Source organism: Aquila chrysaetos, chromosome 10 (assembly GCF_900496995.4).
Source record: "Aquila chrysaetos chrysaetos chromosome 10, bAquChr1.4, whole genome shotgun sequence".
NCBI lineage: Eukaryota > Metazoa > Chordata > Aves > Accipitriformes > Accipitridae > Aquila > Aquila chrysaetos.
The window spans coordinates 9,914,673-9,927,223 of record NC_044013.1 but is presented as its reverse complement, the minus strand read 5'-3'; the positions used below and the strand labels follow the sequence as shown (position 1 = coordinate 9,927,223).

Genomic DNA, 12,551 nt, shown 5'->3' with positions numbered 1-12,551 from the left:
GCAGTAAGTGTCCGAGCCCGGCTCTCCACCAACCTTGCTAAATTATGATGAAAAATTACAGCTCGTTCCGGCGCGCCCCCTCCCCCCGCACGCACAGGCGCACACGGATACAAACACACACACACGCTACGCACACGCTACACACACTCTACACACACACTACACACTCACACACACGCTCACGCACACGGGGCTCAGCCACAGCAAATCCGCTGCGTACTCCAGAAGCAAAGCTCAAAAATCATCACGGCAAGGTTTGGGCTTTTGCTTTGTTCCCTCCCCTCCCCGCTCCCCCCGCCCGGCACCTGCCTGCGCAGACAGCTCCGCCGAGCTCCGAAGCGCGGAGCGAAGCGGGCAGCGCGGCCGGGGCGCGGTGCCGGTCCCCGGGCAGAGCCGGCCGGGCGCCCGGCGCGGTGCCGGCCCGGGGGACGGAGCTCGCCCTCCCGCTGTCGCCCAGCCAAAGGTGCAGCTCCGAGGATTTCGGTCCCTGGGTTCCTTTTCGTTTCGGCTCGCGAGGGAAACGGCCCCCACACTCACTTCAGCGCCGTACGTCCTCGCCAAGTGCATTGGTTCCTCAAAAGCAAAACAGCACCAAGTTCTTGCAATTCCCCGTGCCGTCGTCAGAAAAACTGGTTTTAATTACCAAAACTAAAATAGCGGTGGTGCTAACTAGCAGGCGATCAAACCGCAATCAAACTTCAATCTCTGAGCAGTTAGCTATAAACTGTCAGCAATTGAAAAGTAAACCTGGTGCACACAAAGGCTCTGTTTAATTTTCTTGTTGTAATGGCTCTAAATGAGGACCCCATCACTATGCAGTTAAGCGGTGTTGCTTGTCCCCCTGAGGCGCTGATCAGTTCTTTTTAATGTGAGAAAACTGGCAGCTCGAAGCCCGTCAATGGAGCTCCCACAACAAAAGTCCTGAAAAGCTGAATGAATTGGGTTTGTAATTACTGCTTCCCTCTCCCCCCTTGCAGCTTATCTCTTATTCATTCAACATATATTATTGTCACCTAATCGCACACTCCCAGCATTTTTTTTTTTTTTTAGTATCTACTACTGCGGACATGTTTGTTGTAGAAATTAAACAAAATAATCCTCCCTTCTCTCGCCCCCCCCAACAACAAAAATGTTGAAACGCCAGTGTCAGGCGAGGCTGGCTGGCGTTAATAACGCAAAGACGAAGCTTTTCTGCCATCTGAATGTAAGCATTTTGCACATATCCTCGGAAATCTCGTACGCACCCGAAGCAGGCGTTAGATTTTATTATTTGAGTTAGATCAGGATTTAAATAACTGAAGTGTATCTAATCACACCTATCAGTAATGGGCCTCTTTCTTTCAGTGGGACCTGTATTATACACTACTTAAATTGCTGAGCTATCTACCTCCTCTTCGGAGACAGATACACAGGTCTGCTGCCCGTTGGGGACGAGGAGGAAGCAAGCTTGAGAGAGACCACGCTGCTGCGGGGACCACCGCCACCCCTGGTGTCCCACACGGCACCAGTGGGCACCTCAAGGACTAAAAATATATTTTTCAGCCAAGAAATGCCTGCTGGCAGCCGGCAGCCGCTCGCCCCGTCGCTGCCCGCCCGCGGGCTGGAGCAGGGGCTGCGAGGCAGAGAGCCTCTCCCCAGGTCCCCCACCGCAAGAAGCTGTCGGTTGCAGAAATAAGTACAGCTATTACAACCAAATCTACTAACAGTCTAAATAATTAATTGAACCATTGCTCTTTGACCCTTGGAAAGTCCAGTAGGGACCCGTTTGTAGTAATAATACCCCCGAATGAGCCCTTGTCAAATATTCATTTAGTGGTTAATGTGAGCGATTTCCCCCTGGGACAGTCTGTAATACCAGCTTCCCAGCTTTGGCAAGAAACCCTGCTAATCTACCTCTCCAGTTCCGCAAAATATTTTAACACCCCGGTCCTTAAAAAGCCGTAAAAAAAAAAAAAAAAATCACAGGGGAAACTATAATCTTATCCTTGGGTTCATTTCAGCTCTGTAGAAGGTTAGGGAAACATTACACTGGCGCTTTTGGACGGAGCATCACCCTGGCTATACAGCACACAACAATTCACTAGAGGGAAAACAGGGAGAACCCAAAAGGTCTTCAATAACCCAAATAAAAACATATCCACGAGCTCTGCTACACATTTCAGCTGCCATAAACGAAAGCGCAGGATAATGGCTTAGGTGTAAATGGGGTTATTGAATGCGTTGAATTTAAAATTAGCGGTGGACAATGGCGTTCCTCCAAGTAACACTTTAAAAATAAAATCGTTCAGCTGTACGTGTAAAATGCTCTGGGTTATCCTCTCTAAACGGATAAATGGATGGATGGATGTAAGGAATCTGGCCAAGGCAGATCAGGTTTCAACCACATATATTCCACATCGTACTCCGAAATCTAAGCTTAAACAAATTGCCCATATAAAAAGTTGCTGAATTCACTAAGCCTGAATATGTGGCTTAGTGCCTTTTGTTTAATGGTATTAGCTCGCCTTCTCTATGCGAATTGCAAAAGGACCAACATTTCCAACTACCCCCCTCGAATATTTTAGTTAGCACTTCAAAAAGGAGGCCAGGTTTTATTGCTGTTAATTGGCTAAGATTCGCTTTTAAAAAATGGAATCGCGATATCGATTGGGCTTTTATTCCTGGTTCTCTTTTCCCAGCGAGGCGAGCGGGGCTGTGGGCTCGTTACCACGTGAATAATCCCCAGACGCATTGCAAACGCTCGCAGCTCTGAAAAAGAGTATTTTACTCGTTGCATTAACGTAAAAGAAATAGAAAAGCTTGGGAATCTGCAAGAATTGCTGCGTTGCCCAAGTACCGCGACGGTGCAGAAACGAAAGGGACAAAGGGAGCTAAACTACAAAACCAGGCAGTGAGCAAAACTCCACATCTCCTAGTCTGGCAATGTTAGTTTTCATCTGGACACCAGGTTTCAAGGATGGAGGCCAGAACTGAGCCTAGGAAATAGCACTACCAAATAAAAGCCACAACCACCCAGGTAACTTTGGGGGGGGGGGTGGCGGGGGGGGGGGGGTCCCCTGCCTTCTTCCTCCCCGAGCAAAAGCAAAATCCAGTGACCGACAAGAAATCCTAGAGAGAAAAGCTGAGCTACACTTGCCCCCGCTCCGCAGTGCGCACTTTGTGCCTTGCCTAAGCCAACCATCACATCCTTTCCGTGCCATGCCCAGCACACCATGAGTAGAAGACACGACCAGTTTGCAATCACAGTGCCCCCAATTTCGTACCCGGTTTTGTGGTGTTTTTTTTTTTTAAATTACTATTATTAGTATTTGCATCTCCGTCACGCGCGTTTCCCAAGGGAAACCGCAGCCGCATTAGCAGCACCAAAGAAAGAGTGGGGCTTCGTGGGGACGAACACGGGCTGCCGCGACGGCTGCTCGGCTCTGCTGCCCGCCGGCCCCGGCCCCTGCCCCTGCCCTGCCCGGGGCGACGGGCCCTGCCGCCGGACCGAGCGCGGCCGCGGCCGGCAGCGCGCAGCAGCGCGGAGCCGTCTCCTCGGCAATTGCGGTTACAACTGTACAAAGTAAAATTCTACCTGGCACGGATGGCGGATCTCTCCTCCTATTTGGCGGGCGCCACCGCTTCTCTTTGGGGCTTGTGACCGGCTGCAGAGAGCGTCCGAAACGGGGCTACACCGCGCTGGCAATTTAAGAAATAGGATTCAAGAAAGAGCCGTGATAAAGCGTGAAAGTCTCTGGCGTTCGACCGGGTTTGTTTGTTTGTTCGCTTTTCGTTGTTCCTTACCTTTGCCCGGCCAAGCCCACCCCCGCCCCCAGCTCTCACCTCCTCCTGCGCTGCCCAGGAGCCAGGAGAGGAAAGTTTGGGAAGTCCCGAACAAAGGCAGGGGGGAGCGCTCGGCCCCCCTGCCCACGCCGCGCCGAGCCGCCGCTGCGCCGGCCAGGCCGGCCGCCTTACGCTTCCCAGCCACGAAAAGCCGGCTCCCCTCCTGCGTGCCCCCGAGGAAGAAGGCACCGTCGGGAAAAGAGAGAAAGAAATGAGCTGGATATGCAAACGAGGCGCCCGCTCGCAGTGCCCCTGGCCCGGCTGCCGCCTCCGCGCCAGCTCCGCGCCCCGCCGGCCCCCGGCTCGGCCCCGCCGGAGGCAACAAGTGGCCAGAAGCAGCCGAGGCGGCCCCCCCTCAGCCCATCGCGCCCGGCTTCCTCGGGCAGGGCAGGGAGTCGGGGAACGAGCGTCCGACTCCGCACTCCCGTCCCCCCGAAGGAGGCAGAGGCAGTTACTCCATTACAGCTATCGTACTTTCTCTCTCCCTCTCTCTATACGTACCTAGAAAAATATGCATGCGTTATATATATCGCTGCATTATTTATCGTACTCGGTTGGCTACGGTGATACCTTCTACTGCGTGAATTATTTAAAAAACCTCTTGCGTTACAAAAATAAATCCAAGACTCAAGCGGAACTTCAGTGTCCATATGTCAAAAATTTATTTATCTCAAACTGTGCATAATGGAGTAAAAACTTAACTTGAATATGTACCTGTTATAAGGATGGTATTAGTTCAAATATATACATGGACTGTCGGCAGACTGATTTCAAATAATACAGAGCCGAATCTTTAAAATACAACTACGGAAAATGAGAAAAAAAAGAACTTAAAATATCATCACAATAAATTTACAGAAATATTACAAACCATAAGAAAATATTTCAAACACAGTAATTTCAGGTTGGTATTTTTTTTCTTTTTTTTTTTTTTTCTTTGAACAGGATGAAGTCTGGAAACAAAAAGTTATTATAAATTAACAAACGGCGTGTGAACCTGCATGGCAATTTTTGCTTTTTAACAAGAAGTAAAAAAAAAAAAAAAAAAAAAATTTAGTACAATCTAAACGTTTGCCCTTTTACAGCAAACCAAGCCCATGGTTCGCGAGTACTCATCCTACCTTTTTTGTCTTTTGTACAATTTCTAAAACAATTTAAATGACCAAATGCTGTAAAATAATTTCCTCTCCTCTCGCAGCTGCTATAAATTCAGCTGCCAAAACCACAATGCTGCAAGTAGACTCTGTTTTTAAAAAATAATTGGCAAATTCGCGAGTTTGGTTTTTTTTTTCCTCCTCTCTATATTACCAATGGACATTCTGATTGCCATGTTTCTCTTGATAAATACTGTACAAAAGTTGCCTGCAAATATTAAAACATTTTCCTCTTCGCTCTTTGAGTCTAGCTCTAAATATTATTGGTAAAGACTTTTGCAAACTTTCTGCAAAGTTCCTACCGTTTTCACTAGAACTTTTTAAAAGTTTTGTGTAGTTGCTTCCCCTCCGAGATCTATACAAGTTCCTTGTCGGTTTAATTTCGCCCGCGCCCCCCCCCCCTCCCCGCCCCGAGTTTTCTCTGTACAAAAATAGTCCAAAAAAAAAAAAAGTCCAGAATTTCTAATAAAAGTTTTTTTGTTGTTTGTTTGTTTTGTTTAGTTTTCCTTCCCTCCTCCCCCCCCCGCCCCGGCCCCTTTGTCTTACATATGTGATAGAGGGAGTGTGCCATTAATGGCTGTGCCAGGAACAGGTGCACTCTGGTAGTGTTGGGACATATGAAGTCTGCTTGGGGCAGCTGGTTCTGGTACTTCAGCACCTGGTAGATACATGCTGATCATGTCCCGAAGGTCCCCAGCTTGGCAAGGAGCCCTTGAATGAGACGAGGAAGTGACTACGGGGGGACTGGAGCTGGATTCCGTCTTGACCACCGAGCCCATGGAGCCCAGGGCCATGCCCGGGGTCCCTTGCTGGGAGTAAGACATGCTGTAGGTAGGCGATCCGTTCATGTAAGTCTGCGAGCTGGTCATGGAGTTGTACTGCAGGGCGCTCACGTCGTAGCGGTGCATGGGCTGCATCTGTGCCGCGTTGTGCGCGTTCAAGCCCGGGTGCTGCGGGTAGCCGAGCTGCTCTTGCATCATCCCATAGCCTCCGTTGGTCCAGCCGTTCATGTGCGCGTAACTGTCCATCCTCTGGTTCACCCCAGCTCCCAAGGTGGCCCCAACCCCTACCCCGGTCGTCATGGTATTGGTGCCCGGCGCCAGTAAGCCCCCTGGCAACGTGTACTTATCCTTCTTCATGAGGGTCTTGGTTTTCCTCCGGGGTCGGTATTTATAATCCGGGTGCTCCTTCATGTGCAGAGCTCTGAGCCGCTTGGCTTCGTCAATAAAGGGTCTCTTCTCCGCCTCGGATAAAAGTTTCCACTCCGCCCCGAGCCGCTTGCTGATCTCGGAGTTGTGCATCTTGGGGTTCTCCTGGGCCATTTTCCGCCGCTGCCCGCGGGACCACACCATGAAGGCGTTCATCGGGCGCTTGACCCGGTCCGGGCTGTTCTTCTGGTTGTTGGCGGCCGAGTTGGAGTTGCCCGTGCCTCCCCCCGAAGTTTGCTGGGGGGCGGGAGGTTTCAGCTCGGTTTCCATCATGTTGTACATTCAAACTACTTTTGCCTGGAACCAGCCTCGAGCGGAGAAGCGAGGAGCAGCCGCGGCGAAGTCCCAAGCCGGACTTTTTTTTTTTTTTTTTCTTCCTAGGGAGGGGTAGGAAAGGGGGGAGGGGGACTCCCCAAAACCACACTTGGATCAAGATCAGGGTCTTCCTCTTCGCCGATGGATTAATAATGCTAATAACTGCTATTATTGCCGCCGGAGCCTGGATTTTCAAAAACTTCTTCTTCCTCCTTTTTCCCTTTTCTCTGCCTGCCGCTCGCTCGCTCTCTCTCTCTCCACCTCGGTCTTAAAGAGCCAGCAAACTACTTTACCCCCTTTTGCAAACACACGCACTCTCTCTCTCTGCCTTGACAACTCCTGATACTTTTTTGAACAAGTTAATAGACAACCATCCATGTGATGGGGGCTTGTCAGGGAATAAATGCGTTCGCCCCGGCCAATCAGCGCGCGGCGGCTCCGCCACTGAGGACAAGTCTCTACCCCTGGTTTTGCATGAAACGGGGCGGGGGCTCGGAGCCGCCGGGACGGCTCGGCGGGGGAGGCGGGCCCGGAGGCGGCCCAGGCAGCCACTGGGAAGCCTTTGTAGCTCCCCTTCCAGCAACAGGTCACACACGCCTTTTGGAGGAAGTGGGTAAACAGCATTGTTGCTACGTGGTGGTTTTTTTTGGTTTTTTTGGTTTTGTTTTTTTTTTTTTAGTTGGTGTTGGCTTGGGGCTGGGAGAAGCCATGGGGGGAGCGGAGCGGGAACGGTCTCCCCCCGCCCCCCCGCGGCCTCCACCCCCCTTTGCCAGTGCCCCTCGGGACGGAGGGGCCGCTGGGCTGCGCGGGGCCCTGCGTGTGCGCCGCTCGCCCCGTCCAGGCCGGGCCGCCGCGGGCGCGGGGTCCCCGTGAAAGCGGAGCCCCCGGCCGGGTCCCGCGCCGCGCCTCTCCCGTGCCGCCCGGCAGCCTGCCGCCGCCGGGAAGCTGAGTTCGCAGCGCGCAGCCCGGGGAGAGGCTGTGCCCTCCTCCCGACCGTCCCCCGGGCCCTGCTCCGTTCCGGTCGTGGCACACACAACGCCAAACCCTTCCCTCCGGCCTCGGAGGACGGGGGGTGTCCAGTGCGAACACGGGTCCCCCAAATGCCAGCCCTGCAGAACACAAAGCGGGGCAGCGAGCCCCTCGACGGGGGCCGGGGCCGGCGTAACGTCAACCCGCGCCCATTGTGCGGGCGCCGGCGGCGCTGGGTGGGCGCGCGGCGCGGCGGGAGCGCGGCCGGGCGCTGCAAATAGGTAGTTTTGTTTCTCTTGTTGTCACTACACGGGCCGCACAAAGCCCCGGCTAAGTTTACTTCCACTCTCTTGTTGGGATCTTTGTTGCTAAAACGCACTTGACGACAAAGGAAGGAGGGGAGAGAGGACGCGGAGCGGGAGAGGGGGGAGCCGCGCCCGCCCCGGCCGCCCCATCCGCGGTGCCCCGCGCCGCTCCGCGCCTCCCCCGCCCCGACGGGGCTGCTGCGCCTTTCGGTCCGGTCCCCCTGACGGCGTTAAGCCGGAGGGGGTGAGGGGCGGCGGGGAACCCTCGAGCGGGGGGCCGGGGCGCAGGCGGGCTCGGCGGGCGCGGAGCGGTGCGGTGCGGAGCGGAGCGGAGCGGGCGGGGGCCGGGGCCGGGGCAGCGCCCGGGCGCCCCGCGCGGGTTCAGCCGCGGCACTGCGGCGCCCCCTGCCGGCCCGGCCGGGCCCCGGGCGGGGAGGCGCCGCCGGGAGAGGGACGGGGAGCCGGGGCGGGGGGGGGGGGGGGGGGGGGGGGGGGGAGGAAGGGACCGGGCAATTACACCCAATCTAAATAATAATAATAAAAACCCGCCAGCGGACGAGGATGCATCTTTTTCTGTGTGTGGATTATGCAAATAAATCCTATCGGGTTTAATGTGTTTAATTCGAAAATGTATATATAACCCGTAGATAAGTGATAGGTTAAACCGTCGAAAAATAGGTGCAAATTACGAGATGTGGGATATAAACGGATTCTGATTGTCCAGACACTCCTGAGGGCACGGCGGCTGTTTACTTTCTTATTGTGCTCCCTTTGGGCTGCAGTTGATAACCTTATTAAAAAAAAAAAAATCTTAGGGATAATTAAGGGTTTTTTTAAAAAATAGTGGGGTGGGTGGGTGGCGGTGGTGTTTGTTCATGGTAATAAACTGATAACTGAGGGCTGGTGGTGCACAGGCAAAGTGTTATTTTTGCTCCGGCTGCAGCTGCAGGAGGTGCGTGGGGTGCGCGGCCCGGGGCCCCACGCAGGATCGGGGCGGCGTGGGCTGCCCTGTGCACGCTGGAGGCCTTTCAGGGCCTGGCCCTTTCCTAATTGCATTTATCATACGAATAAAGGATGGGAAATGCCTAACAATTGTGTTATCGGGAGCATTTACAGCTCTATTTTAATTAACAGTTTTAATTATCGATGCAATAAACTATCTGGCATATATACATAATAATGCACTACAGAAAATAAGGTGAGGGTAGTGGCTCTTTTGGGGCATTTTCCGCCTTTCCTGTGGGTCTGGAGGTGTGCTTGGTTGGGAACATGTACACACACATACACACACAGGCGGAAGCAGAGGCAGACTGGGATGCTGGCTATAAGATAAAAAAAAAAAAAAAAAAAAAAAAAAAAAGATGAAATGGTCCCTGATTTTCTGTATTAATGACAATAACACCACCACTCTCTGGAAGAATATAGCCACGTTGGAAGGGAGGCCTGCGGAGGGATGGTTTAATCTGAGTGGATTTAAAAAATCGTTGCCTTTGGTATAATTTATGGAAATGAAAAGTGCTTACATTAAACAAATAGTCTGCAAATGTTCTCAGTGATGGGCTCTGCGACACACACACGCACTCTTATTTCCAGGTTATGAGTGTCTTAAAAAGAAAATGAATGTTAACTACTTGGATTTTATGTATTTATTGTTCTAATACTCGCCGATTTCTCTAAAAGCCCTAAGGATACAACGTATCGTGTTAACTGTATCGGAAAGAATATACACATTTTCATATTATTTTTTTCCCTGAACCAACTAGTAACCAATCTAAAGCAAACTATTAAGCAGCCTTGTGGAGATGGGAGATTGCAGCTCCATTTTTTGTCCTTAGCTGCAAATAGAGGTTTAACTTGCAGTAATTAGGTGAGAACTAGCCAAGCATCTTACTATTATGATGCTTGTTAAAAACGCTTCTTTTCTGCATCTGCATTTGAGTGTGTTCCCCTCCACTCTTAATCTTCTTATGGAAATGAAGGCGAACGGCAGGGAACCTGCAGAGACTTAGAGAATGTCCTTGTTAACTGGAATTTCTCAGCATTGCTAATTAGCAGAGTTTGACGACCACCAGTATTGGGGAAAGCTCTGTTTAGCCACTCACAAACCCTTCCGAGGAAGAGCAGACTAATTTTATTTTGTAATTAAAATCTGAAAAGGGCCCTATTTGACAGTTAGGGCTATGAGAGTTTTATCTCCCTGTGAAATAATTACTGCCTTGATAACTCAATTTTCTGTAAAATGTCAACTGTGAGCTCCAAAAGTTTTAATTTCATTACGTTAAAAAAAAATATGCAAAGATGACAACGTACAGAGAAATTTCCTCTTTCCCTTCTGATGCTGTAACAGCCCAGCGCTCAGGAGCCGAAGTTAGCCAGGGAAGTTTTAACGCACTGACTACACCCCAATCTCTGGGGAATTTCAAATATCACATGGTGAGTTTGCGGCAGTGTCCCGAAGAAAAGTTGGGGACATATACCCTGGAATGCCCTAGAATGACAAACGCATTTCGAGGGGTACGGACCCAGCGAAGGGGCAGGGGCCACGGACGTTGCGGGGCGGGGGCAGGAGCAGCCCCGCTGCCCGACCCGCCAGGGCCGCCTTTCCCCAGCCGCCCGCCCGCTCCCGAGGTGGGGAAAATGCGAGATTTCCTCACGCAAATAAATCTCTCACGCGGCGAGGGACGGAGACCCAGCGACGACCGCCGGGCACTGGAAGAGCGAGCCCAAATCAACTTCCAAAGTTTGGCGGGGCCGAGCGCGGGTAAGGGCGGCGGCGCGGCCGGCCCCGCTCCCCGCCGGCCTTCCCCGGTCCGGCCCGGGGCCACCCTCCCTGCGAGGCCCGAAGGGCGGCTGTTGGGGGAATCTGGGGGGCAGCGAGGCGCTGGAGCAAGCGTAATCCACTCTGCTGACGTTTTGGATATTTTTTATTATTATTTAAAGCGGTTTAATCTCCTTTTTGTCCCTGCCTGTCCAGCAAGTAGCCCGATTGTCGCTCTCAGAAGTGGCATTACACGTACAAACCAACGAGGGGGGCGAGCCACGACCGCTCCCGCCAGACCCCATTTCGCCCAATAATTTCATTCAAGGGCTCTAAGGACCCTTGAAAGCCGGGGAATGCAGAGGGAGCTCCGCGTTCCTCCCGGCCTCCCCTTTCATCCTCCTCCTTCTCCCTAATGAAACCGCAGGGCGAGCACACGTGCGGCCGGGCGGCCAGCGCACGGCCCCAGCCCTCTCCGGGCCGGGGGACACCGGGGGGACACGGGGAGGACACCGGGGGACGCGGGCACGGCTCCCCCGCGGCGCCGAGCTCTCCCCTAGCCCGCCCGCGGCGGCGGGGACCGCCGTGCCCTCCGAGCGGCCCCTCTGCCACCTCCCCGACCGGCGACCACCGCATGCATGAGCGCGCTGCTGCTGGGGGGGTTAGGGCGTTAAAAACACAAAACGCCGGGAGGTTAAAAAAAAAAAAAGAGAGAGAGAGAAAAAAGAGATAGAAGGAAAAAAAAAAGAAAAAGAACGGGCTCCACCTTTCTCCAGTGCTACGAGAAGCGAAATTAAAAAAAAAAAAAAAGTAAAGCTCAGATCCCGGGCCGAGTTTAACGTACACAATAAACAGCAGAAGAGCCGACTCGCACACACCACCTCTCAAAGTCTCTTTCAAAAGGCTTCTCAATAAATGGAGAAGCCGATTGTCCAAACACGCTTCCAGGACTCTTCATAAATAGCCAACAGCCTCCTCAAAATCTGCGCGATTTTTTTCCCTGCATCTAAAATAACACTCCCCGGACCTTCTTCCCAGAGGAGAGTATAACTGAAGCCCGTACTTTTTCTGACGTGACCTTAAAAATAAATCAGAAAATCAAGCACCAGTGGTGAGGATAAACTCTGGAATTACCGCACAACATAACGGGGTGAAATTACAGTTGAATGTAGGCCCTTTAGCGGGAAGGCAACCCCCTCTAGCAGGATCCTTTTTGGCAGTCTATTTAAAGTTATCTTTCCTTCCTAGTTTTATAAGAACAAATGAGTTTTCTTTTCCCATTGTAGTTGAATAAACTCATGTATATTAAACACAAAACCCGTCCCGAAGAATGCTAACTGCTTTGCTTAAACCCACAAAGGCACAAAAATCCAGAACTGAAGGTTTCCAATTCCTCAATAAGTCCCCTTAACTCTCTCAGGCTCGCAGGAGAGAGAGATTGGGGACATTTTCTGAAAGTCTTAATGCCTGGAAGGGGCTATCTCAAATAGAGATGTATTGTCTTTTGCTAAAGTTGAGGCTTCTATTTTATTTCCCTCTTTCCCCTCCACCATCTTTGTGTTGACTTAAGAAAATAATGGTGTAAAAAAGTGTCTGTTCATGGGATCACACGTGTCGCCCAAATCAAATGAAGTCCTCTTTGGCCCCAGCGCAGTTTTGATGGAATTATTCCAGCTCCTCCATTGAATTCACACCGTTTTCCCGAAGAAGCTCTGGCAGTTTCAATGGGAACGCCTGAGGCACAGCCTGGGGTGCTTCAAGGTTGCTTCTCTCCTCAGCGTACCTCCAATCCTGGCATCCCGAGGCAGGGTTTGAAAAGTACATTAAAAAAAAAAAAAAAAAAAAAAAAAAGCCCTTTCCCTTTCCAGTGATTCTCAGATCAGTGACACGATCGCCCATAATGGAGCCAAGACGGTGACTTTTATCTCGCTGTTCCTCATAGTCCTTAATTTGGAGCTCATTGACAGGACAGACGGTAATGACACTTTCAGAACTGTTATGGTCTGGAGTGACAATCTCT

The 12,551-nt window shown here is 51.8% G+C and overlaps 2 protein-coding genes and 1 long non-coding RNA gene across 4 annotated transcripts in view; all 3 read right to left on the bottom strand.

Annotated features, from left to right (window-relative positions):
* LOC115346829 overlaps nt 1–3,759 on the bottom strand; it is a 35,411-nt gene extending 31,652 nt beyond the window's left edge. The window contains exon 1 of one of the 2 annotated variants that reach the window (XR_003925276.2): nt 3,575–3,759. This is a non-coding gene — a long non-coding RNA (uncharacterized LOC115346829). Of the gene's footprint in view, nt 1–537; nt 665–3,574 lie in introns of those variants that run through there. The other variant, XR_003925278.2, reaches the window with a different exon arrangement.
* Nucleotides 3,760–5,377: 1,618 nt separating this feature from the next.
* On the bottom strand, nt 5,378–6,858 carry SOX2 (SRY-box transcription factor 2). The gene has a single exon (XM_030027332.1). It carries the CDS (start codon nt 6,464–6,466, stop codon nt 5,519–5,521), a length of 948 nt encoding a protein of 315 aa, XP_029883192.1. The 5' UTR covers nt 6,467–6,858; the 3' UTR covers nt 5,378–5,518.
* Nucleotides 6,724–11,167, bottom strand: LOC115347240 (collagen alpha-1(I) chain-like). The gene is made up of 2 exons (XM_030028384.1): nt 10,799–11,167; nt 6,724–7,994 (listed from the first exon to the last, which is right to left on the bottom strand). The coding sequence occupies exons 1-2, from the start codon at nt 11,165–11,167 to the stop codon at nt 6,789–6,791; spliced, it is 1,575 nt and encodes a 524-aa protein (XP_029884244.1). The 3' UTR covers nt 6,724–6,788.
* Nucleotides 11,168–12,551: the final 1,384 nt, after the last annotated feature.